The 27,573-nt window shown below is 48.7% G+C and overlaps 1 protein-coding gene and 1 long non-coding RNA gene across 4 annotated transcripts in view; one reads left to right on the top strand and one right to left on the bottom strand.

The window, feature by feature from the left end:
- Positions 1-11,976, top strand: part of LOC144128624 (teneurin-m-like) — a 41,351-nt gene extending 29,375 nt beyond the window's left edge. For both annotated transcript variants that reach the window (XM_077662165.1, XM_077662164.1), the window contains 5 exons: positions 102-221; positions 285-1,462; positions 1,525-2,321; positions 2,398-4,942; positions 10,683-11,976. In XM_077662165.1, coding sequence (XP_077518291.1) covers positions 102-221; positions 285-1,462; positions 1,525-2,321; positions 2,398-4,942; positions 10,683-11,518 — 5,476 coding nt within the window. In that variant the 3' untranslated portion in view covers positions 11,519-11,976. The remainder of the gene's footprint in view (positions 1-101; positions 222-284; positions 1,463-1,524; positions 2,322-2,397; positions 4,943-10,682) is intronic.
- A 4,069-nt stretch (positions 11,977-16,045) lies between these two features.
- LOC144128623 (uncharacterized) lies at positions 16,046-27,157 on the bottom strand. 2 transcript variants are annotated; one of them, XR_013313809.1, is made up of 3 exons: positions 26,854-27,157; positions 24,008-24,145; positions 16,046-20,970 (listed from the first exon to the last, which is right to left on the bottom strand). It is a non-coding gene; the product is annotated as an uncharacterized LOC144128623 (long non-coding RNA). The 2 variants fall into 2 exon arrangements; XR_013313808.1 differs by having other exon boundaries at positions 16,046-24,145.
- Positions 27,158-27,573: the final 416 nt, after the last annotated feature.

Genomic DNA, 27,573 nt, shown 5'->3' with positions numbered 1-27,573 from the left:
TGCCACTGGGGGCGCGTGTGTCTATTGTCCTCCCGTCCCTAAACCCCGTCCCGGCATCAGCCAGGGCCCGCGGGCGTCTCACACTGGCGCGCCCTTTCCAGCCGAGTGTCAGTGATTCGCGGGAGGGTCACCGGCAAGGAAGGCAACGGCATCGTCGGCATCCGTGTCAGCGTCGCCACGGACCCGCAGTTCGGCTTCACACTGACCCGCAACGACGGCTGGTGAGCAACGGCGCGCGCTCCGTGGCCCGCGCACCGATGACGCCGCGCCCTCCGACCGCGCAGGTTCGACATCCTGGTCAACGGCGGCGGCGCGGTGACGCTCCAGTTTCAGCGCAACCCGTTCCACCCCATCAAGCGCACAGTGCTCGTGCCCTGGAACAGCATCGTGGTCATGGGTCACGTGGAGATGGCGGTGCTGGGCGGCGAACCGGCCGACGAGGGCGGCCGCCGGCTGCAGCAGGCAGCCTGCGAGGCGCACTCGTACCAGAACATGCGGCCCGTGCTCTACCAGAGCGCGCGGCCGTCCGGCGGCTGCGGCGGCTCCGCTGTCCTGGCGGAGAGCCGCGAGCTGCAGGAGACACTGCAGGTACCCGGATCCGGGCTGCAACTCGTGTACCGCAGTGGCCAGGTGCAGGGCTACCTGGCGACGCTGCACCTGCGCTTGACGCCGTCCACCATTCCACCAGAACTTCGTTTGGTGCACCTGCGGATCGTGGTCGAGGGAATCCTGTTCGAGCGGACCTTCGAGGCGGACCCGGGCATCGAGTACACGTTCGCCTGGAACAAGCGCAACGTCTACAAGCAGAAGGTGTACGGCCTAGCACGCGTGCTCGTCTCGTTGGGCTACGAGTACAGCTCTTGCGAACAGCCTATCTGGACGACGCAGTCGACCACGCTGCCGGGCCACGACATGGACGTGTCCGAACTGGGCGGCTGGAACCTCGACGTGCACCATCGCTACAACTTCCAGCAGGGCGTGTTGCAGAAGGGAGACGGGTCGGCGTTGTACCTGGCACAGGCGCCGCGCGTCATGGCCCTGCTGGCCGGCACGGGCGAGCCGCGCCCGGTGCTCTGCAGCGCAGCCGAGTGCAACGGAGGACCTGCGCGCCTCCAGCGGCTGCTGGCGCCGTCGGCTCTGGCTGCAGGGCCCGACGGAAGCGTCTACCTGGCTGACCTGAACCTGGTGCGCCGTGTGACGCCCGAGGGCCAGCTGTACACCGTTCTTCGACTGCGCGGCGCTGGCGACGCGTCGTGCCAGCTCACGCTTAGCCCCACCGACGGCCACTTGTACGTGTCCGACCCTGAGCGGCACCAGGTGCTGCGCGTCCACTCGCTTGACAAGGTCGACGACCCGGACTCCAACTTCGATGTGGTTGTGGGCAGCGGTGAGCGCTGCTTGCCCCGAGACAACTGCGGCGACGGCCGGCCTGCCCTCGAGGCCAAGCTCGCCTACCCCAAAGGTACGTAAGCGCATGCAGCTTTGATCTCTCGGGTAGTTCAGCATTCTATTCTGCGTGCGTAGGACTCGCCGTGGCAGTGGACAACAGCCTGTACGTGGCCGACGGCAGCAGCATCCGCGTCGTCGACAGCCGTGGCATTATCGACACTCTGCTCGGTGACCCACGCGGCCGACGGCGCTGGCGACCTTTCCCGTGTGCCGGCGCACTGCCCGTTTCGGAGGCCAAACTGCGCTGGCCCACCGAGCTGGCCATCAACCCGCTCGACAACTCCCTACACTTCATCGATGACCACATGGTGCTTCGGCTGACAGTCGACCAGCGTCTCCTGGTGGTCGCGGGACAGCCCGTCTACTGCCCCACTGGAGAACAAGACCAGGGCAGCCAGCTGGGCGCCCTAGTGAGCTTTGCTTTCGGTCCCACGGGCGAGCTGTATGTGGCAGAAGTGGACGAGGCCGACCGACAGAGCGTGCGCGTCCTCTCTCCCGATGGTACACTCACGCTTTTCGCCGGCTGTCAGCAGCGCGAGGGCTGTCGCGCACCGGGCAACGCCACCCTGGCCGTGGAGAGCGACCTGCGCGCCGTGGCCGCGCTGGCAGTCACCAGCGACGGCGTGGTGCACGTGGCCGACCTCGGTCGCCGGCAGGTGTTCTCGGCGCTACCCTACCTTCCGGATCCTGACGAACAGCAGGAGTACCAGATCGCGCAGCCTGACAGTCACGAGTTGTTCGTGTTCAACAAGTACGGTCAGCATGTGGTCACTCGTAGTCTTCTCACCGGGAAGGCCAAGTACACTTTCCTCTACAACGTGAACACCAGCTTCGGCAAGCTGAGCGCCGTCACAGACACGTCCGGAAACAAGGTGCGTAGCGCGTGCTTGCGCTGGCTCGGCACGCATTCGAGTGCCGCGCGCACTGAGCACTCTTTGGTGATTGCAGGTGGCGTTCCTGCGTGACTCGGCCAACAGCCTGCACACCATCGAGACAGCGCGGGGCCACAAGTGTCGTGTGCACGTGGCACAGGACAAGCTTCTCGAGTCGTTCGTGGACCCCGATGGCCTGCAGACGCATTTCCTGTACGGGCCCGGAGGCCTGCTGACGAGCCGATACGACGCCACGGGCGCCACATTCCACTACGCCTACGACGAGGCCGGCCGGCTGAGCCAGCTGGTGACGCCCAGTGGACTGGTGCACCGACTGTCGTTCACCTTAGCACCGTCCGGCGCCGCCTCGGTCAGCGTTGAGGACTCTCTCGAGGTGACCACAGTTCGGCCAGGCAGCGTGGTGTGCAGCCGTGGCGGCCTCGCTACGGAGACGACGACGGTGCGGCCCTACGGCGGCCTGCTCCTCTCCACTCCTTGGAAGACGGTCGCGCTTGTCTGGGAGGCCGGACCGCACCGCGTCCTCGAACACCTGCTGCCCGTGCAGGCCGGCATGTTCCCGGTGCCGCTGCGCCAGACGCTGCTGTGGGACGGCAAGCCCAGCGAACGCCGCCTGGAGTGGCGCTACGAGCTCAAGCTGGCCAAGGGTGCCATCTCGGCCGTGGAACGTGCGCTGCTGGTGAACGGCAGCCAGTACCTGACGGCCGAGTACGACTGGGTGGCGGCGCGCGAAATCATCTACAACGGATCGCGGCGCCCGCTGCTTGTCGTACAGTACGACAGCTTCGCGCGTCCCGTACAGTGGCTGCCCACTGGCGGCGCACGGCTGCCGTTGAACGCCGCTTACGACCGGCTGGGCCGGCCCAGCGGCTGGCAGCGCGGCCCGCTTTCGCAAACGCTAGCTTACGATCGGCTTGGCCGCATGGTGGAGGTGCGCGCTGCCGACGGCAGTGCGCTGCGGTATGCCTACGAGTCCGGAGCCAGCCAACCCAGCCGCGTGCTGCTGCCTAGCGGCCGCGCATTCGCCTTCGGTTACGACGAGCACGGCGGCCTGGAGCACGTCAGGACACCACGCGACGGTGCGCGCCACGCCTTCCTGCTGCTAGCTTCGATCGGCTTCTACCGGCTCAGCTACACGGCGCCAGGAGGCGCGGGCGCCTACGTGCTCCACCTGGACGACAGGGGTCTGCCGCTGCTGCGAATCTTCCCTGGAGACCGGGGCCGCGTGCTGTACCGCTACAACGCACTCGCGCTGCCCACCGAGGTCGTCTTCGGAGGCGGCAAGGTGCAGCGCAACTACTCAGCCGCAGGCCTGGTGCGCGCCGAGAGCTGGAGCGAGGAGGACGTGCAAGTGCGGCATGAGTACTTCTACGACGGGCCCCTGCTGAGCCAATGCGTGGCGCGCTTCTACAGCCAGTTCCAGCTGACCACGGCGCACTTTCAGTACCGCTATGACGCGCGGCTACGGCTGCGCGCGCTGGGCGTGCGCGTCGGCACGCTTCAGTTCCCCGAGACCGAGCTCGCCTTCTCGGAGGGCGGCCGCCTGGTGCAGCTGGATGCATTCCGGCTTACGCGTGACGGTCCGGCCGGCAATGAGACGCTCTCGGACGGCACAGCCGCGTTTGGCCGCCAGTTGGATCCCCTGGGCCGACTCCAGCAGTCTACGCTGCGCGTCGGCGACAAGGAGCTCTTCCGCATGGAGCTGCAGTACGACTCGCGTGGCCGGGTGGCCCAGACGCGGACACTCATGCGGCTTGCCGGAGGCGTACAGCTTCGCACTCACAACTTTTCGTACGACGCCGACGGCCAGCTGACCGAGATGCTGGGCAAAGACCACTGGCGCTTCAGCTACGACGCCGGTGGCAACATCGTCACCATGCAGTACATGGGCAACAAGATCGAGATCCTTCACGACGCCGGCGACCACGTGCTGCGCTTCGGCGAGACGCCGTTCGTGGTCGACGGCCGCGGTTTCGTGGTTCAGCGCGGCGAAGAACGCTTCGCGTACAACACGCGGGGCCAGCTGGTGCGCGCTCAGCGGGCCCGGCGCGGCCGCTACGAAGTACGCTACTTCTACGACGCGCGGGGCCGCCTCGCCATGCGCAAGGACCATCTGGGCAACCTGACTCAGTTCTTCTACGCCGACCCGGCTCGGCCGACGCTCGTCACGCATGTGTACAACAATGCGGATGGGCGCGGGATGACGCTGCTCTACGACGAGCGCGGATTCCTGGTGCAGCTGCGCGTCAACAGAGACTCCTTCTACGTGGCCTGCGACCAGGCGGGCAGCCCGACGCTCGTCTTCGACCGCCACGGAGATGCGCTCAAGGAGGTGTACCGCGGCCCGTACGGACACATCATTTACGACTCGGCGCCCCTCCTCTATGTGCCTGTAGACTTTCGTGGCGGCATCCTGGACCCGCTCACGGGACTGGTGCACTTCGGCGAGCGCATCTACGATTCACTCATGGGCCGCTGGATGACGCCGCAGTGGGAGCGTGCGCTGCGCCTGCACGACGTGCGCGACCTGCATCTCTATCAGTTCAACCGCAACGACCCAGTCAACCTTCATCCCGACCGGCCGGCCGGAGACGCCACCCAGGGTAAGCTGTGCGTGCATGGCTGGCGCGTTTGGAGACTGTAATAACGATTCCGGTTCCATTCCGCATATTGCATCCGCTCAAGTGACCCTTTTCTAGTAGTGCTGCGCCGTACCCATCGTTTTGTATCCTGGTTCTTCATGTCGCCTTGGCATTGAGAAAATTGCTGCTATTAGGTGGTGATATTGAAATTAACCCGGGTCCCGATCTATCCCAAATTTCAAAAGAGCTGAAGGATATTGCAGTCGACATCAAAGATATCAAAGAAAAGCGCTTGGTAGGCAGAGAACAAGCTTGGCCTCCTTATGGTCCTAGAAAGCAGAGTTGAATCCTGTCAACAAGAAACAGCCTGCATGAACGAAGTCATAGACACACTTCAACAAAATATTGACGACCTAGAAAACCGCAGCAGGCAATCCATAATGATTTTCTATGGCCTACCAGAAAAAGAAGATAAAACTAGCGTGTCGTTAAAGCAAACTGTGAAAAAAATTAATTACTGAAGACACTCTAGAGCTAGAAAAGGTTGCCATCGAGCGCATACATAGGTTGGGGAAGCCCGCTGCAGACAAAACTCGACCGGTAATAATGAAGTTACTTGACTACAGACAAAAAGTTGCAATTCAAGGTTTCAAACTCAAAACAACTAACTATTCAATTGGTGAAGACTTCTCTAAAACAATAGGGGACATACGGAAGAAACTTTGGGATAGTGCAAAATCAAATCGCGAAAAAAGGAAAAAGTATCCCTGCGTTATGACAAGCTTTACATCAACAAACGTGCATATATTTGGGATGAAGAAAAGAACGACAAAGTACCGATGCAAAAAAACACGACACAGAAACAAGCCGCCGAATAGCCCGTCAAACCGCACAAGCCGCACTATAAAAAAATTGAGATTGATAAATGTAAATGCCCGCAGTGTCCTAAATAAAACAAAAGACTTGGAAAGCCTTCTAGGCGACTACGATCCCGATATTGTGGCCATCACGGGCACATGGCTATCACCCGCTGTATTCGACCACGAGATTGCCGCGCCAAAGTACACAATCACCCGGAAAGACCGGCCTTCACGAGGTGGAGGTGTGGCCTTACTGATAAAAAAAATTATCTTCACTTTGTCCTTCTTCCCGAGGTAGACAAAGCTGAAGCAGTTTCTGCAAACTATTGTGCGATGGGACGTCGGTTATAACCGGCTGCGTTTATTGAAGCCCTTCCTCTGACAGTGCCTGTCTTTCAGCAATTCAAGAATATATGCAGCGTTATGTCCATCAATCCAGGATTATTCTTGCGGGAGATTTTAACTTGCCGACATAGACTGGGCCACAATGCACCGCACATCAGAAGCTTCAGAAGCGCTAATAGACATAATGCTAAATTTTAACCTTCATCAACTTGTCACTAGTCCTACTCGCATTCAAGGTTTAGCAAAAGATATCCTCCACCTCATATTTCTTAGTGACCATTTCCCTATAAGTGAAGCAAAAATTGAAATTATTGAAGGGATAGCTGACGACAGTATACCTATGTGCACACTCCAGCTCGATCATTGCACTGCTAGCCTGTCTACAGTAAAAGGTTTTTTGAACTTCTTTGTGGCAGATGACACCAGTATACTAACCAATCTGTCGCGTGAATTCGATTCATTCTTGGAAAAAGCTTCTGAAGAATCTACTGACGTAAACACTTTATGGCTACATTTTAAGAGCATTGTCTTGCACTGTGTAACAAATTTTATCCCAATGATAAAGAAAAAACAGCACCTTAAGAATCCACGGATCACACGTGAAGTCGTTCATGCTAAACGGCGCTTAAAACGGCTTCGTAGGGTTAACAAGAATAACCCAAAATTATCCACAACTTTGAAGTTAAAGTATGCGGTAATGCAGTTCACAAAAAAACTAAAGAATTCGAAACGATACTACTACACTGTCACTTTACCTAGCTTCCTGAAGAACAGACCACAGAGTTTCTGGAAGCGTCTGCACAGTACCCAGCCAACGACAACCAAACTAACCAAAGACGAGAAAAGTACAACGGCTAATAAATACAACAATTTCTTCCAGTCAGTCTTCACAAAAGACAGCGGTTCACTTCCCCCACTCCCGCTACCCCGTGCCTCGGTGCTTGATCCCTTAACAATAACAGACACCGGAATCCACAATCTTCTCCTCAACATTGACCATAAAAAAGCAAACGGTCCTGACGAAATTCCAAATGAATTGCTAAAAAATACGCTGAGTGGTGCAGTAGATATCTAGGACAGATTTTTCGCAAGTCACTGTCAACTGCTAATCTGCCACATGATTGGAAAAAGGCTAAAATAGTACCGATCCACAAGACATGAGACAAAAGAATGTTGCTAATTTCAGACCTATATCGTTCACCAGCACTTCATGCAAAATACTAGAGCATATCATTTTAAAACACATAATCTTTCTAGACCGCAAAAATTACTCTCGCCACACCAGCATGGTTTTCGATCATGCTTATCAACCATCACTCAACTAACAAAGGTAGTTCATGACCTGGCTTTTAGTGTTAATAATCGTTCTCAAATTGACATGATATTACTTGATTTTTATAAAGCTTTTGATTGCGTGAGTCACGCCAAGGTCATTGAAAAACTAGAACAAGCTATTGGGAAGGGAGAAGTTTCCGCTTGGATGACAGATTTTTTAACAGACCGCTTCCAGTTTGTTTTTGTTCGATCATACACCATCTGGTATTGTACCTGTCATATCTGGAGTACCAGAAGGCTCAGTTGTTGGGCCACTGCTATTTCTTATTGTTATTAACGATATAACCAATAATACAGGGTGCAAAATTACTCTTCGCTGATGATTGTGTGATATATAAAGAAATTAACAGCCATTACGACCATCTTGTTCTTTCTGATTCCCTAAAAACGCTATCCGAGTGGTGCTCCAAGTGGCAAATGTTTATTAACGTAAATAAATCGGTTTCACTGACGATAACGAGAAAAAAAACAGCCATCTCACTTCACCTATACCGTTAATAACATGCCTCTTTCGAAGGTAGATCAACATAAATACTCAGGCATAACATTTACATCAAACCTCAAATGGGAAACACACATAACTAATAATACAACTACTGCACTGCGAAAGCTATTTTATTTAAAAGGACGCCTAAAGCTCGCTCCAATGAATATTAAGCTTCTGGCGTGCAAAACATTTGTGACACCTATTTTAGGATACGCTAACACAGTTTGGTTTCCCTACACAGCAACTAACATAGCTTAACTTGAAGGCGTGCAAAGAAAAGCCGCAAGGTTCATTCACAGCAAATACCGTTCTACTGACTCACTCTCACGTCTCTTAGCCTGTTCAGGCCTTAACACATCATCGACGAGAGCAAAACAAGCTCGACTCAAGTTCCTTTTTCAAATTCTGCATCGTCAGTATAAAATGGATACCACCCAGTACATTTCATATTCGCAAGCTAGAAAAACACGGCATCAACACGAGCATGCGCTAACTGAGTATTATTTTTCTAACGACACATTCAGGTACTCATTTTTTTATCGCGTTATCAGAGAATGGAACGGACTTAGCTCATCATTAACAACGACCAATTCATTATCCAGGTTCGTTTCACTGTTAGAGCTTGTCACAAAAGACTATTAAGATATTCTAATGTTTGTTCCCGATTCTCTCTTAAGTAGCCCTCTCAATAAGTATATATAAAATGCAGTTGCTTCTTTAAAATTTCCTCTTTTTGCTTATCTCTATGACTTGAACATTTGTTGTTCATTGCATCCTACGTTGTTTTGTATTGTATTTTTGCATTACCTTATTTCTTGTATTTTTGATGAATTGTGCTGTTTCTCCGTTATTTGTGTCACTCACACGTAAACTTGCACGCGAACAAGAAATCGTTGTTCATGCCCTTCTGCTACGCTCTCGGCTGAGAGCGGCGGTATCGTAAAATAAATAAATAAATAAATAAATAAATAAATAAATAAATAAATAAATAAATAAATAAATAAATAAATAAAATTCCATTTTTCGATTTCCCGCACTTCGGCACTGGCTGACACGAAATTATGGCACTCGTTTGTGCACGTTTGTGCTAGGGCGTGGCAAAAATAGAATCGTTTTGGGGAAGAATTGCTAGAGCCAATTGGTTTCCAAGGGATTTGAGTTAAATTGTGTTTTCCTTTCTTATGCGCTTTTGTAAGGTAGTCGTGGTTCTCCGTGAGTGGCATATAATGGTACGAATAGCATTGATTCTAACCGATATTGCACACTGGACTTTAGGCTAAGATAAGACTATAGAAGTGATGTTCCAATCGGCGAATTTTCCCTTTTTCACGGAGTTTGTGGAGTAAAATTTTGGCGAGAACTGAAATTTTACGGAGTTTCAGAAAACTTTAAAGACCGAAGTTTTCTCTTCTTCTAAACTGACGTAGTTTTCCAGCTGTTACAGGAGAGAATGGGTTTCAAGTAGGGATGTTGGGGTATGAATGAGGGAATTTTCGGTTACGGTATGGAACATCACTGAACCAGAGAACTCCGCTGATATCTAAATCACACTCTGCGTAGAAAGTTTTGAATGTATATGTAGAGAACACCTGCACGTCTTTAGCCTCTCTTGGATTCGAAATGAGCAAGACCCATCAGTGCCTCTGATAGCATCCCAACGCGCCGAAAGAGTTCCAAATGTCCACAGAAGGATATTTGGTTGATGGCATGATGTAGTCCCGTCCACTCAGTAGCTCTTCTAGTCGAATCAAGTAGATAGCAAAGGTTCACGCATGAATAAGACACCATGTGGTCACCGATGCATGCCAGCGAGTAATAACGTAAGCTAGAGGTTCTAAGATTAGCCTTGTGAGCTCAAGTAACATGAACTCGATCGGCTGACTAGCCCAAAGGTGTCAACTCATTACCGCCTCACTACCGAGCTTCGCTACCATTCACAGTTAATCCAGGAACCCCAGAACGACAAGACGTCCGAGAAGGTCGTAGTCCACCAGTCACCCATCAGATTTGTCCCAAGGAACATCATGAAGAGTTCTGAGAAACTTTGTGGTCAACGTGTCGAGCCGAAATGACCTTATTATGTAGCCATAGACAGTGATGGACAAGTATATTCGCAAAAAAAAATCTGGCAGCGGCCAAGGATGTGGAGTGCTTGAATGCGAGCGCTGGTTTATGAGGGTTTAACGTCCCAAAGCGACTAAGTCTATGAGGGACGCCGTAGTGAAGGGCTCCTGACAATTTCGACGACCTCGGGTTCCTTAACGTGCACTGACATCGCACAGTACACGGGCCCCTAGAATTTCGCCTCCATCGAAATTCGACTGCTGCGGCCGGCATCGAACCCGCGTCTTCCGGGTCAGCAGCCGAGTGTCAACCACTGAGCCACCGCGGCGGGCTCAGTGCGAATGCGTCGTGGAGTAGATTTCTTCGTTCAAAACAAAAGTGCCGTACAGTGCAGTCAAAGCTCGCTCTAACGGATTCGAATGATTCAGAAAAAAAGAGTCTGTTGTATCCGGAGTATGTCCTACGCAAAACAAGGAGCACAAAAATATCTTACTTTTGCAACACAACTTCACGAAGCTTTAGTTGTAGTGTTGGAAAGAACACAACTTTTATCTGCGAATTCGGACTTCCTGGTAAACTTTTCGCAAGCCCTGAAATTGCTTTCTGGCGCGCGTATCCTTTCTCCGGAGGACATGACATGAGATCGCTAGCATGCTGTGGACATTCGCAGAGCTTCCCGACTGGGTGGAGAGCCAGGGCCTGGGACTCTCCGGCCTGGGCCTGTCCGGCTGGCCGCCGTGGGCCGAGCAGCAGCGTCACCACCACCACGACGCCGAAACAGCGACGCTGCCGTGGCGGCTACCGGCCGTGTCCGGGGCGGCGTGCGCGGCCCAGCGGCGGCTACGCGGCTTCGCGCAGCTCTCCAGCGTCGAGCCGTCGGCGCTGGGCAGGCGCAGGCCCCAGGAAGGGCTGCTCCCGCGTCGCCTGAGCCGCGCCGCGGCGCCGTTCGGCCGGGGCCTCAGTGTGTCTCGCGTCGAGGGGCGCGCGGTGGTGCGCTCGGCGGAGCGCGCCGACCCCATCCGGCGCGACGTGTTCACCTCGGTGTTCAACAACTCGCACCTGGTGGACCTGCACCCGGTGCTGCAGGGCCGCGACGCCTTCTACTTCGTCAAGGACAGTGCGTGGCGCTTCCACGAGGACGTGACGCAGCTGCAGAGGCTGGGCGCCGCCGTCAACACGACTGTGCACCAGGGCGACGTGTCTGACGTGCGGCTGCACACGCCGCACGCAGTGCTCAACCTGCGCTACGGGGCGCCGCCCGACCGCGAGCGCCAGCGCATCCTGTGGCACGCCAAGAAACACGCGCTCAGCCAGCGCTGGGCGCACGAGCGACAGCTGCTCCTCGCCGACCCGCACGGCGCGGCCGCCTGGAGCGACCAGGACAAGGAGCATATTCTGCGCGCCGGGTCGGCGCCCGGCTACCGCGCCGACTACTTCCATCCCGTGGACGCGTACCCGGAACTGGCCGACGACCCGTCCAACCTGGTGTTCCGCAAACTGAGCTGATACGCCGCCGCCGTGCGCGCAGCAGCAGCAGACCACCACTACTCGCAACGAAGGCCGCCGCGTGTCCATGTGCGACAGTGCGCGGGACGCGGAATCAGTGTTGTTGTAACAAAGACGAACGCTTGCCTATCCGTGCCTGGCGCCGACCCGCGAGCCGCTGTTTTCCCAGAGCTTGATCGCATTGAAGAAGCGACGAAGAAGCCGCGCGCCAGACTGTGTCCCGCTGACGATGCGTGCCGCCGCTTTACGAGCTATACCACGGGGCACCGATCCTCATCGTGCTTGTGGTGTTCATCCCGCGCGTCGCAATAATGCCCGTTTCTTAATTTCAGAGCTATAGGGAGTGAAAGGGGATCGGGAATAAAAGTTGTAATCAGCACAACATGGCGTGTTCTTGGCTCTGCTACATTTGGTGTACAGCGCTGGTGGCGCATTTTTTCCATCGTGAACTTATGATGAAAAAAACATACGCTATTTGACTAGGCGTTTGCAGAATCTTCCAGCGGCCAACGGCGACCTCTTTCAGCGTGGTTGCATCTCGATCATAACAGGCGAGTATTTTTTGCAGAAATAATTGCTACTTATTTATCAATATATACTGTCACCTTTATGCGTTTAAGAGGAACTCAAATATATATCTGTCAGCTGCGATATCAGATAGACAATTTGCATATTAATAACTGTTGCAAATTTAACAACGAAAGTTGACCAGTGGCCCCATTCCGAGACAGCTATATGCCAATTGCGAAATACCTGTAAGCAATATCTTTCCGTAGAGCATGCTAAACGGGGCACAAAATGAAACCAAGCTACGATATTTAGCTTTTTCAGTGCCCCTTAACTCGAATTTCTTCCTTTGCTTATTATCCTTTTCCGTCTCTGGAAACGACGCCTTTATCTACCATGTAAAGTATCCTCCGCTCGGCTAATGGGCCGGAGGACACGGGTTCGATACCGGCCGCGTTTCAATCGAGACGGAACACGAAAGGTAGGTAGGTAGGTTGATGCTATGAGGTATTTTGGGGAGGGGGATACTGGCCCCGACGTATTTTGGCCCTTTGGGCATCACTCTTGGGGGCCAAGGGATGTGGGGGGGTGGGGGGGGGGACTGTCTGCGTCGACACTGTCACCGTCTTCACTTCACTGCACATAATCCAGGGGCGCGGCGGTAGCTGGTCCTCTGGAGTCGGAGGCAGCAAAGGGCGCCCTGCTCGTGCGCTGTCAGTGCACGTCAAATATCCCTTTCCGCATTTTTCACAAGATGTGGCACCCTCTGGGGAGTGGCGAAAATTCTTCAGCTAGTGGCTGAAAACAAGCGCGCGTGGGTAGTGGTGGTAAACATTTATTATTTACAAGGAGGTGTTTGGGCCCAGGCCATATTTCCCAGGTCCTCACAAATCTAGGTGGAGCTCCTATTCCGCAGCCCCAATGGCGTCTAGCGCCGCTCGCGCCCTGGCGATCAGGGTCCGATGGGACTGCAGGTCATGGCAGCTGAGCAGCGCCGCCTCCCAGGCCTCCCTAGAAGGGTGAGGATTGGAAGGGCAGGCCCAGACCATATGGAAAACGACCAAGAACGTCGCTCCGCACAGCCTGCAGCCACCATCAAATTCTGGATTGAATTTGAGAAGCCATCGTTCGTCTGCTCTCCGGAGACCCTTACAGGGTTCCGGAAAGCGACGATGACTGTCCTTATAATATGTAGTGATGTCTTTGAATGTAATTAGAGATTAGGTAGGCTCGGAGTAGGCTTCCTGAGCAAGTGTGAGTGCCCGGGGAGAGAGCGCGCGGGCCGCCTGATCGGCTAACTCATTGCCCTGGAGTCCCTGGTGGCCGGGAGCCCAGATGAGGTTACAGTTTGGAGGGTCGCTGGACCGACAGCAATTTTGTAGGATGCGCCAGGCGAGAGGAGGTATCCAACCCAGCTCATAGTTCCGACAGGCCCCCTTCGGGTCGGTAATGATGTGTTTCACTTGTGGGAGGGAGAGTGCGAGCGCAATCGCGATTTCCTCCGCGTGTGTTGCTGTAGGCGCGGAAAGTGGGTCCTGCCACTGTGGTGTTGTTGTCCTGGACCACTGCTGCAGTGAACCACCCCCCACAGTGGGAACCGGCAATGTACACGTAGGACACGTGTTGTTGTCGACCATAATGTCGCTCCAGTGTTTCCGCACGTGCCTGGCGACGGCCATTGTGGTCAGAGTGTGACATTTGCGTGGGAGACACTGGCGCGATCTGGTTCCACGAGGAGACAGCTGCGCCTGCGAAGTGGCGTGCGCTTCGCAGCTGCCGCCATCTGTCGCATGCGCCTGTCACTACTAACATGAACTGCGCACTAGGAGCAGGCAGTTTCATTTTCAACCAGTGGAGCTGGAGGAGAAGAGGCGCACATGCGTAGTGCGGCCTTGTGAAAAAGGCGGAATTCCTTTTTCTTTCCTGTCACTCTTGTCTCCTCCCTCACGGCGCGGTTGACGTGTCTACCGAGAAGTCAGAAAGTTACTGCGCCTTCCCCCCCCCCCCCAAACCCCCTCCAAACCAATTTTCTACCAAGCAAGGACCCGCCGCGGTGGCTCAGTGGTTAGGGCGCTCGACTACTGATCCGGAGTTCCCGGGTTCGAACGCGACCGCGGCGGCTGCGTTTTTATGAAGGAAAAACGCTAAGGCGCCCGTGTGCTGTGCGATGTCAGTGCACGTTAAAGATCCCCAGGTGGTCGAAATTATTCCGGAGCCCTCCACTACGGCACCTTTCTTCCTTTCGTCTTTCACTCCCTCCTTTATCCCTTCCCTTACGGCGCGGTTCAGGTGTCCAGTGATATATGAGACAGATACTGCGCCATTTCCTTTCCCCCAAAACCAACTATTATTATTATTACCAAGCAAGGCCCAGACGCGAACTGCTGCGTTCGTCCTGTTCTCGCCGCTACTTTGTTGGGCGGTGACTGCGCGTGCGGTTTGCTTTAAAGGGCAACTGCACCACTTTTTGAGAATTCCACAATAATCAAAGATTCAAATCTATACAGGCTCTAGGCAAAGCATGCCAAGATTTTTTTCTTTTTGCGCTAGCATTTAAAATGACGACTTGATCGTCGATTAAGTTTGTGCTTCTCCTCACAGCATCGGAGGAATGCAAAGTTCTGTAAGACACGTCACGGATCGTAACATTTCAGATTTTCAGTGCCATCAACCACACCCTTCCGTGCGTCGTTGGATGCTGCCAAACTCTCGGCAGGCGTTGCTTTCGGCGGCGTTGGTTTTCTTTTTGGAAAGCAAGCATTTATGCGCTGAAAATGTTTCCGGTAACGTAGATAACGTAAACGAGCGTCTCCCCCCCTCCTCCCCCAAACTTGGTGCTGTGCAGCATTGCAGAGAAGCTTGAAATCCGTCATTCTTTACGTGCTAGTTTCACATATTTGACCCCTTTAACTTCCTCAAATTAAACCCTCTTCAGTTGCGCTTTAAGGCCGCGTAAATCTAACGAAAAATTGTTTTTATAAAAGAAGCAGAGTTCCCTTTGTTCCATTACCCATAAGTGCGCATCACATTCCGCACACGATTGTGTAACTTATCGGCTAGATATTTACGTACGGTGACACAAACTCTAATCAGCGGAATCGTACCCGCTACACACAAGAGGTGGTTAATTCAAGGCCTCACTAGTGAAATTCTAGAGATAAAGCTAGCCACCTTCCATCAGCGGGCAATTTACTGCTGAAATCAGCGTCATTAAGGTTCATTAACATGCGCACGAAACTACAGCTCGCCTTAACTCCTTCCTAGATTCGACAGACATATAGTATAAAAGGGTCGGTACAATACAACAATTAATTTTGAAATCAATTCCATTCTATTTTTGAATATCCCACCTTTCTCCAATGATGCCACACTCCGGGGTTGAGCGCAAAGAGCAAACTCGGGGTGTGACATCGCTTAGTTGTGCATATTATTTTCTTTCATGCGGCAGGTATTTTGGTTTAGAAAAAAGCCATTGAACCAATTAGAATGATGATGTGCACCGGGTTCAGCTGCAGATGGTTGTAGAGCACTGCACGGGCTCGGGCCGGCTGGAAAGCCTGGGCTCGGTCCGTGGGCTAGGCCAGAAAATGCCCTTTGGGCCCGTACATAGAGGGTTTGTGTCCTCCTTTTGACTCAACATTGCAGGGTTAATCCACAATTGGCGTTTCCCAGCAGCAACACAGATGAGAGAGAATCATGGTGTGAGCCAAGAAGTTACTGACGCTTTTTACTTATTGTGTGGTGTCCGCTATGGCTGCACTTTTCTGACGAGAGAGAAACTTGCAAACAATACTCTTTTTTTTTCTTTTGTTGGCATGCCACCCGGAAGATCTCGGAAATGAAAGAATTCCGCCACTAAAGCCTTTTCAGGGAGTTAATCATCGCGGCGACATGAGAGAAACAATTTTACAATGTTATTTGTAGACCAAGTTTAATAATTAAGCGCCACTCACAGTGTGATATCCAAGTAACTTCGGACACGCATGCTCGGCCGGGTTGACAGATACAAAAGAAGTTAAATGGTATTTTTCAGTGATTTAATAAAAACAGCCAAACATCACTCTCACAGGCTCTATAGCGCAAAATTCGCAGGTTCTAACGTGCGGGTGCCGGCTGCACTACAATATTTTCCATGCCTTAAAAGAAAATTTTCTCAATTAGACCCAAAAATCCCTATTTCAGGCCCCCCCTTTTTTTGGCGGTAGCATAACACAGCTGTCATTTGGAAAAGATCAGACAAGTTAGAATCCTTAAATTCCCTGAAACTCCGTAAAAGTTTTCTTTTTGCAGTATTTTACACTCCTCAAATTAACTGAAACAGAGAAAATTCACCCAATGGGAAATCAAAGTTGCAGTTAGTCTTGCATTGTAACGCCTCATACATTTGCAACAATGTGTTTGCCTACTAAGGTACAGGGCACCACTGACTTGCGTAGTTTCAGCCATCAGCGAGTACATGCTGTCAGATCTACCAGAAGCCGCTCCGCATATTATCATTATTATTATATATTGATACCTCACAGGCTCCGAAGACCACTGAGTGATGGATGCAGGAATATATATACAACAATAACGGTACAATGAATACGGTACAGGGCAAAAAAACAGAAACACAGATTATTTAAAACGGAGCAAAAATAACATCTGAACAAAACAACAGAAAATACGAAATAACTGCGAAATGCGAAGAGGTAGTAGTCAGGTGTAAAAAAAACATTGGTACATCAGATACCAATACAAAAGCAACTTAAACTGTAGAAAAGCATTTAAAACAATACCAAAGGGATAAATGCATACATAGGGTCAGGACAGGAGATTATGTTGTCAGGAAGATCATTCCAGAGCCTGATTGTTTTAGGTAATGCAGACGAATTAAATGCCATATATACGATTGAAGCTGAGATGATTATTCAAGTGCACTGAGGAGCGGAAAGGTGATTCTAGAGGCAGAAACGAGGAGCGGGTGTAAAGATATTTATGAAATAAACACAGAAGCCAAAGTGAATGACGAATTTCGAGTACCTGCAAATGATTAGGGGTTTTAAGATGGGAGACACTGGCGAGGGGACTATAATTACTAACAATGTACCGGGCAGCTCTGTTTTGAATAGTCTCAAGCATATTAATGAGATATTTTTAAAAGGGTGACCATATAGATGAGACGAATTCCAACTGGGGTCGTACAAAAGTTAGGTATGCGAGCTTACAAACGGAGCTAGGAGAGTTGCGCAGGTTACGGCGTATGAAACCCAGTGTCCTCGACGCTTTGTTGCAGACTGCTGAAATGTGACAAGACCATGAAAGATCTGGCGTGAGCTGAATTCCGAGATATTTGTAAGACATAACTTGGGATAGGAAGGTGTTAATAGAGTAGTTGAGCTTAGACTGTTTTCTGCTAAATGTCACAGATTTACATTTAGTAGGGTTTAGGATCATGTGCCAGTTCTTACACCAATCAACAATAATGCTAAGATCATTTTGAAGGGTCAGGTGGTCAGTCTCTGAAGTGATGATGCGGTAAACAACACAGTCATCTGCAAAAAGCCATAAACGGGATGAAATATTACTAAGAAGGTCGTTAATAAAAATTAGGAAAAGCAAGGATCCAAGTACGCTTCCCTGCGGTATGCTAGAGGTTACATCACATAGTGGTGAGGAAGATCAGTTGACAAGAGTGAATTTCTGACGAAATGAGAGAAAATTATGAAGCCAAGGCAATGTGAGATCATGAGTGAAATATTTGTTTTTGGCAGCAGTAATAGCAGAACAGTAAGTCTTCAGGCACTGTTTGTAGCTATCCAACGAGGATGGAGAGGGAGCAGATTTAGCTTTTCGGTACAAGCGCTTCTTTTTGTTTCATAATTGACGAAGGGCCTTGTTGAACCATGGATTAGTTTTGTCATTAGTTATTGAAATTAGCGGAACATACTTGTCTATAAGCGCAGAGAGATGCTCGGTTTTGTGTTGCCGCTCGCGACTAGACATTCGAAGCCTCATAAGTTATCTCTTGAGAACCTTCATTAGGCTGCTCGACGGGCAGTCACCTGCTCAAGATCGTCAATAAGTGTGCGCCTTATCTGCGCTATGAGAAACTTCCCTGGAAAAGAAGATATTGGTTTAAACCGCTTCGGGTTTCTTAAGACGCTACACATAAACAGGCACTTTTGCTTTTCGTCTCCATACAAATGCGGCCATGAATTCAACCTGCGAAGTCGTGCAGTTAAAAAATTTCATCATCACAGCTTAGAGGACGTTTTAATATTTAGACATCACAAACTGTAAAACCTTTTCCTTGCCCTCTGAGCATGTGAGGTTTTATTAACTGTATATGTGAATGTGCTTTTTTTTTGTTAGAAACAGACAAGAGCAATAAAAATTGCTCAAACAGAATCGAATATTCTTTAAAAAATTGTCAATTGCCATGTTTCGGTGAAGGCAAAACAGGAGCCCATGTGCCGTGCATAGTCAGTTGAAGTTAAAAAGCCCCAGGCGGTCTCAATTAACCTAGAGCTCTCCACTACTGTGTCCCTCATAGTCCACGTGGCGCTTCAGGACTTAAAACCCCACAGTTTACAATTTAGAAATATTCTTGAATACTTCTAATATCAAAACAGATAGTTTAAATTAGACAACAAACGTGGTTCCACAAAATGCTGCGATGAACAGAAACAGAGATTACACGCAAATACTGTACTCCTCCTTGTAATTCATCACATCCTAATGCCATCAAGCATTCCATAATGAGACAGAGCAAATAATGTAGAAGGGTACAATTCATGCAAGGAATAACTGCACTCGCAGGAAAAAGTTTTAACAGTATGACTTATTATTTATATGACAAGAGAGCTGCTGAATGTTGCCATGAAACACAGCAGGCTACCCTACACATTCTACCACGTAGGGATGCTCCTCTCCTCCCAGTTCAGAGAGAAAAGGCTTATTTCATTTCTGTGGCTGATAAGGCCAGATATCCCCTCAATGATGGATTGAGAGAAACTTGCGAGAGGCATACCGCAATGCTGCTGCAGAACACATAACATACTCAAGAAACGGATAACGAAAACAGCTTGTGGTAGCATTCTCACAAGCTTAAACAACAACACAGGCAAGACCTTTAGAGAGATGACCCCTTCCATGCTCCCTTGCAAAACCTCAAGGCACTGCTCTGACTGTGAAAAGGAACCCGAAACACAGTCTTCTTGAGGGGACAAAGTGTGCCTAACCCTTGCGCATCGGTTTCACTGTGCTACAAGCCCCAGCGGCAACAGGCTTAAAAATGCTGCCGCAATTCAACTAGGTATAAGCATATACAGATTTTTGCAGCGGCTTTTGTTTCAGACCGCTAATAGTGCCTGACTGATTTAACCATTTGAGTGCTTAGATTTGGGAGTTTGTTAAAATTATGCTTACAAACTTTTGTGCTAGTTTATTATGCAGGCTTTCAGAAGAGCAGCAGACTTCAGTTTGAGAGCTTTTTGATCATTTCCTGAAATGACACTGTGTAAGTGTATGAGGAGTCATATACTATACCAGAGTCCCAGAATAATCCTATATTCACTGCACTGCAAGAAACTTTTCTTTCAGGCTTTCATCAAAGCATCCTTAAGAAGAGGGCTGACATACCTAGGTTGGTTGCTTCATCATCACCAAAAAGCACTGTCTTTTTCTCGCCTTTTCGTTGAAGACATCCTTTTTTCACTCTAACGGCCCTTTCCATAGAAGTATTGCCATGCGATGAATACAAGGGGATTTTAAAAAAATAGCAGTTCTTTATGACCTTGGTATCATAGCTACAACAGAGCAACTAAACTGCATAAGTTTTAATTCCTGCGTGACCTACAATATTGAACTGAAGGCCTCACAGCAAACTTTCCAGATTGACTTTGATGCCACAGTAGGACAGTGTGGTGCCTCGCACGAGAAAAGCGAAAGTGCACAAATCCCTTGCATTTTCGGTCCTTGCTTGTTCCCCAGAAAACACTTCTGAACATAGCTATGTTTATTGAAGAAGAGTAGCAACCAGTACAAAACAGACAAGTATAAGCAGTGCTCACTTGGTGGACAGTGAGAAGAAAAAGCTGGAATGGATAGGATATCATGCCTTATATGCGTTCAAAGCAAAAAAAGATGCCATGCCAATGCGATCACACCATGCGCTGGGCACTCGCAGTTCTGTAGCGAATCACGGCAGAGCACTTTTAATTTCAGGCAGTCATTCTCCCAGTCTTCGTCAATTTATTAATGGTACCACTGGCAATCCCTTGACACTTCCAAGTGCAAAAAATTTCCCTGACAATAATAGCTTTTGCAGGTCACTAGCACCACCATTGTTTATAACCACTAAAGAGACAGCATAAGCATGACATTACAGAATTTACTGCGTGTACTGTACAGTGCCATTCAAATACACACAAATTGTACACACGATCAAAATGAGTGCACTTACAAGTTCCATGAACAGCCAAATAAAAACATCCTATCTTTTATTTTATATATGGGGGACGATAAATCAACAGTTGCAGAAAAAGTGGCACAATCAAAATACACAATATCGCATTTAACGCAAATGTGTGCTCAAGACAATCGTCCATGAACTTGAAGCATGTGTACCTTCATGTGTGATAACTGATACTGCTGCTTAGTAAAGCGTTTTGGGCACATGGTGCAGCGGTATCGCTTCTCCCCAGTGTGTGTCAACATGTGTGTCCGCTGGTGACTCCTCTGATTGAAGCTCTTGGAACATATGGTGCACTGGAATGGCTTTTCACCTGTGTGCGTGCGCTCATGGTTTGTCAGATTCGTATGGTAAGCTGTGCTATAAGGGCAGTACTGGCACTGGTATGGCTTGCAACTCGGGCACTTATCCTGGCATCTCTGCTGCTCCACTTGACACGCTGCAGATGGGATGGTGGCCCGATGCCCGATAACGCTGGAAGCAGATGGCCCTGCATCAAAGAAATATATGGATGCAGTGCAACTGTCTAAAAAGAAAATGCTGGCAGGAATTTGCTCCAAACTATGGATTTTATTTGTTTTTGTATTTGGCAAAATCCTGCTACTTTGTTTGTAAAGATCAACTGTTTAATTCTATTCTTACTATGGGAAAACAGACAATTTTAGCGTGGTGTGCTTATTATCTTTTTTCACCCAATTCAAAAATTATTTATTTCAGCTCATCATACTGTGGCCAATAGAATTCTATTTTTAATGAAACAAAGAAAAAAATCAACATATGCTGCTCGTGAAAGAAAAAAAAATCTTTGATTGGCAAAATTTGAGAAACTCACACAGAAAGTAAAGAACATATTTAAGCATATCCAGCCGGCAAATAGAAGAATAAAAAATCTAGAATACATGTTTTGTGTGTCACCATGCCAAAAATGGAAACTCAAAGTTACAGAACCGCTCACGCTAAACATTGCTGTCTCCAGGAAAAAAAACCGAATAGTTTGCATGCAGTGCTTTGGGCTACCCAGCAGTGCAGTGCCAAGGTGGACCCCAGGCCCAGTGGCATCGCTAGAGGGGCGTTAACGCTCGGGTCCCCTGCACCGGGTGCCGTCACTATGGTGTTAGCGTAGAATCATTCAGAACATGCCTGGTGCCTTCAGAGAGGCCCTGAATGCAGTGAATCTCCTTGGAAACAATGGAAAAGAAAGTCACAGATGGGCACCTGTCAACAGTCAGGGCTCAGAAGGGCAATTATCTCTCTGTCTCTCTGGACTAATAAAATAAGACTGAATGGGTGCCACATTTTCACATAAAGCTATCGCTCACATCTACATAGTCAAAAGTCGATGCTACGAAATTGCTAGAGCACCACTGCGGCTAACAGCAAGTCACGAGGATTACCAGAGTACATGAAATGCAAATTCCCCCATTAAAGCACCTTTCTTGAAAAGGAAATCTCATTCAGGAAGCAGATACGCAAGGTATGAAGTTATATTTACAGCCTTTTAGTACAGGAGGACGTAATGTATGGACAGAGGCAACCAAGTCCCCTTTCATGCTCTCAACCAGCAAGGCTATAAAATGGCATGGGTCAGTTCGAAATTCTTCCGCACATACTAGTATAATGGAAAAAGGTGACCAGAGTGGTGCAGATGCTTTCTTGGCAACCAAAGTGAAAAGAAAAAATATACAGACCTAAAGCGGCTTTGCTCTCTTACATAAACAAGAAAACAGTGCCAATGTAAAAATGACAAACTAAATGAAAAGGTCGGAAAAGGGCAAGGCACATTACCAAACAGAGGTGCCTCTGAATATCACAATTTTTGTTTGTTTTTCATAATACACTTCTAGTTTTCATTGATGACTGATAAATGTTGCTCACATCTAATTTTTTGGTTTTCTATACTCACAACAATAACTACTTCAAGGACAGTGAACTTCCGGGCTAAGAAACAAGTTTTGCGAGCCTTTAGGAGCAGATAAAATTCAGCAATGATCCTCCCCTTCCAGAAATAAAGCAATATAGATAGAGTCTGCTGTATGAATCAATGAAATTTGTAATACATTAGCCTTTGCAACATTCAATAGCACACCAACTAAAACCTTAACACGCGAAAACAGACTGGTCTACACATCATTACTTCACAATAATGCCTACCTAGAGGCAACATTTTTTAGCTGACCTTCAAAAGTTCATACAAGGTAACGCAATCAGTACAGACAACAAACAAGAAACCAGCCCAGATGAAGACAAGTCCTTTTGTCAAAACATTGCCAAGCATCCTGAGGGTTTTTCCTCCCTTGTTCACTTCGTGATTGAAACCAGACATAAAATACTCTAGAAATAAAAAAGTTTAAAACTATCTATAGCCCTCAAAAAAGAGCAAACACACATCTAATTGGCCATGGATGTTGGCCTGTGTAGTTCCAACATGAATTTATGGCACACAGAAGTAGCAGGGCTCATAACAGCCCCTGACAAATATGCAAGCAACCATCTACCAAAAATGTCCCATCTTGAAAAGCTATTTTTAGCATGTTCTAAAACTGCATGTGCATGCACATTTCACACACAAAGCCACTTTGCAAAGGTCAGGGCACAATCAAAGAAACTAACCTCACAGGCCCCCCCAACACAGACAGCCTAATGAGAAAAGGAAGTTAGAACTGAAGAACTTCATGGCAAATCATTTTTTTTCCACTGCAATGACTAATCCTGAAACCTGACAAAACAAGTAAATGACATTTTGTTCTTAACTGTCCAATTCGATGCAGGTTATTCACTTTGCACAGATGTCTTGCCACATATCCTTCGAACAAGCTTTAGTTTTCCTTCTTGAACCAAGTACAGTTGCACAGCAGCAATCTTTCTAGCACTCTGTAAAAAGGATGACATGAGAAGCATATCTCCAACCATGAAAATACTGCGCAAACAGGCAGGCAACCAACATTCAACAAAGATCAGTAACCCGATAAACATAGCCATTAAACCTTTGGGACAGCAGAGTATTGTGGTAAGAAAACCAGCATTCAGTTCTGAAATATTAGAAAGCAACAGCAAATAATAGCAAGTAAGTTAACAGATAAGCAATAGTTAGGAATGAATCAGGCGGATATTAGCAGACAAATGATACGCACAGGATACAGCAACAAGGTGGTATGCACTTTGAACAAATCATTGTAAAGTCAGGCTGGAATGAAGCGCGAACAGCACCTGTGAACAAAACAAAATATTTTACTCGTGCACTTTAGCTACAGTGCACAAATAGCCTGTTTCATGTTCCTGGGTGTAAGGCCTACCGAAGTACATAAATATTTATAAACTGGTTGTAATAGAATATCTCGGTGAAAAGTAGAAAAGCACGGCATATGCATGTTTGCGCTTCAATCCAACCTGACTGTACATGTTGGTGTTCTCTAAGATTACCACTACTAGGAGGCATGGCATCACAGTCCAGTAGCTGAGTATGGATGCATCCACTATGTCCCAAAGTGCAAGGTGTGAACTCCAGTCCATAGCAGAGCACTTGGTACCTTTGCAGGCACCTGATGCACCCTTTCACAAGATGCATGCTACACCTGATGACAGCTCTGACTGAGGGGTGGACAATGTTGAATATGGCAGCATGACTGCCTGGTATGAGGTCAGAAGACTGGAGCGATGAGCCATAGCTGCAACAGATACACACCACCGCATAGAGATTAATAAGCACTGTGCAAGCAGCTAAGCTTGAGCACGCTGTACTTTCCAAACAACATCAGGATCTCCAAATCTGTGAAATTATAAAAACTGACTGTAAACTATATTCCAAGGTATTATGTGCCACTAAAAAGTACTGGCTGCACAAACCCAACCACACATGAATGAAGCTTCCATGGTAGAGCAAATGCTTGGTAATAGATGTCCAACAACTGACGGTAATAATTAAGTGTTGGACTTTTTGGCTTTTATTTCCGGAAAATTCATCGCACATTACTCAGTGTTAATTTTAGAATGCCATTTGCATTTAGTAAATATTAGCCAAATGAAAAAATGTTTTTTTTTATTACTGATATGTTCAGTATACGTGTGCTATTTGTTTAGGTTTATTTCTTAGCACAAGCAGTTGATGTACAGTTGATGTACATGTGGTTATATTTAAAGCATGGCTTGCAGGATGAATAGTTATCGCCCTAACAAAAACCAACAGCGCGGGAGTTAAGCGATCAGGCTGTGAGAAAAAGGTGTGACATGGATCTCTATTTTTAAAAACTGGGCTGTACAAAATTGAACAGACAATAAAAATGCGAAAGCAGCACACAAGCAACATGCATAAACACTTGCCATGCTTAGGCAAATGAAACAGGGCCTTTATATCTAGCCTGCTTTATGCCGGAATCACTCCATCTGGTTGTGATAAATGCAGGTGTGCTTCTTACCTGCGACACATCACTCACTGCTTCGCTGACGGAACGAACCGTGAGAGCAGCAAACATTTCACAACAATGAAGTTTCAAAGTTTCAGATAGCGAACAAAAAGATATTGACCTGAGCAGAAATCCAACAAGTAGTAAAAGGTCTGCGAATGATGGGGTCCGTGTGATTATGGCCATTGAACTGCCACGGAAGCCACAATATGACACTTACTCATGACGTTCGTGTATGCCTTTGCATTGGTGATGGCTTGTCATGGATACCACTGCAGATGTGCTTATATGGAGTGGAAAATCTCCATTAACCAAGTAATGGCTCTAACAGTGTGCTGACAGACTGAGAGCAAACAGTGGTATGCTAGCAAATGAAGCTTGATGACGAGGCGGAGCCTTCCAGCCTACACAAGTGTATACCTGTAGCTGCTCCATAACTAAAGTCTAAAAATGTAAAACCACACTAAATATCACCATGAACATCATACTTTCAAGTTAAACTATCTCCTAGTGCTGCCCTTATTTGTACCCTGCTTCTCTGCTCAATAAGCCACAACAAAATGTGCTTATTCTCAGACACTACTCAAGAACGCAGCAGCAATGCCCCTCAAAGAAAGTTCTCAAACCAATGGCATTGACTTATTGCCATGGCGTCATGGCCAACCAACTGGCACTTGCTAGTGTGCAGAGGTGCAAGGCAGCTGACTACTATGTCATGAAAAATATGTCGATGACATTGGCCGCAGGGCTTCTTTTAAGGGTCATTTGCTGCTGCGTTCTTGAGTTATATTTGACTGTAGGCCCTTTAATTACAAGCAAGTTCATTCTGCACAAAGAATCTGTACCTGTCTGCTTGCAGTCATATACCAAATGTCTGCTCACCACCCCGAGGATTCTCATGTGAAGTTCACAGAAACACTAACAGGCCATCGGCACAAATAAGCCATGAACAGATGCCACAGAGGCAGTTCGTGGGCGCTGGTCAGAACCACACACCTCCGAAAAAAACTGTGCACCCTCCAATATTTTTGTTTCTCCCACACTTCACAGCAAGAAACACGTAGCTACCTCTGGGACAGGCTTCAGTGACTTTGTGAGCAGTGGCACAAAACAACTAATTTTTGCCCTTGAGTAAGCAAGTAATATGTATGCATGCTTAATTACTTATTCTCACAGAAAGCCACTGCACTCCGGTTCCTCTAAATTTGTTTAGGCTTCGGTGAGAAAAGCTTATTCCATATTTTAGGACATTGCGCACCACTGTTGATTTCCTTCACCTTTCAATGACATTCACTAACACCAAACACCAAGAAACTGTCAAATGGACAGGCACAACACGTTTTCTTTTTGTAAATTTAGCATTCTGTAGAACAGGAGAAATCAGATAAGTTAGGTGCAGTGCGCCTAGAAGATTATACGAAGAAAAAGCAATGTGAACATTTCAAACAGGACTTTATGAGATTTTCAGCTAATTTGGCAGACAGCGTTGAATAGAAAGAATTAAGATAAACAAATGGGCACCACTGCTACGCTACTCTTTTCACTAAATGATGTTCTCAGCGGAGTACCTGTCCCGGAAGATTTACGGTGCCTTCCTGTGTTCTGAAAAAGTGCGCTGGTGCACTAACTTTTCCGTCGACATGACCAACGCGTCCCGGGAGGTGGCAGCGTTGATGCGTGACCACCTGTCGTGCCATGCACTTTCGCGCACTCAGTTAACCATCGCTTTTAAGTGACATGGTGAATAAGGCGACTCTGGCTGCAAAATATTCGTCGCCCGCGATCGCACTCTCAAATAGGTTGCGAAGAAAAGGAAGAAGAATTTCGAGACACGAACTACAGTGTTTCAGGAGAAATGGCTGCGCTCCAGCCATTTGCATACAAATACAAGCGACAAAGGCACGTGCAGCATGCTCCTAACAGAGCAGCCAAGCTAAGCGCTCCACTTAAGCGCTCTAAACAAGCCTGCTCACGCCAGTACACAGCGCCTTCAGCTCGACGGTGTCGACGGTTCAGGCAATTGTCAAATGATCACGCTCTGCTTGTCGCCGCGAAGCTCCTCGCACAGCCACTGCACCACATCGTTTGTCGGGCGGTCCCACGAACGACCCGTCTTGCTGGAAATTCGAAAGCATCGCGATGCTCTCCGAAATGTCCTTCCTCACGCAGCTGAAGCCACTAAACGACTAAGCGACAATGCAATCAAGGTTAGTTTTTTTTAGAAAGGCAACGGTCATGGGCGCCGCCATTGCTATCTTGAAGCAACGGTTGCCTACTAATGCCTAGACTCGTAGGGTATAATATGCCTAATTGGACTAATGACACTGTGCAAAGCGTTTGTAACGAGAAAGCAGTTGGTGCCCTCCTGCGACTGTAAATTTATGGGTGGCTTTGTGTTCACACAAAATTATACTGAGGGATGTGGTGGCTCTTTCTAGCCACCGTATGAGGGCGAAGCCAATCCAGAACTCTTCCTGGCAGACTGGCGCTGGATTTGAACGGCTCTGAAAGGTCCGCGAGGAAGCAACCGGTATGGTATGGTACCTGGGGTTTAACGATTCGAAGAGATGCATAAGCTATGAGGGACGCAGTAGTGGAGGGCTCCAGTTTAATATAGACCACCTGAGGTTCTTAATAATCGAGCGCTGAGATATCGTCCGCACTGCACACGGGCAGGTTTTTATTTCGCCTCC

Source organism: Amblyomma americanum, chromosome 4 (assembly GCF_052857255.1).
Source record: "Amblyomma americanum isolate KBUSLIRL-KWMA chromosome 4, ASM5285725v1, whole genome shotgun sequence".
Lineage (NCBI taxonomy): Eukaryota > Metazoa > Arthropoda > Arachnida > Ixodida > Ixodidae > Amblyomma > Amblyomma americanum.
The sequence above is the reverse complement of the archived record's forward strand: the minus strand, read 5'-3'. Positions and strand labels throughout refer to the sequence as shown.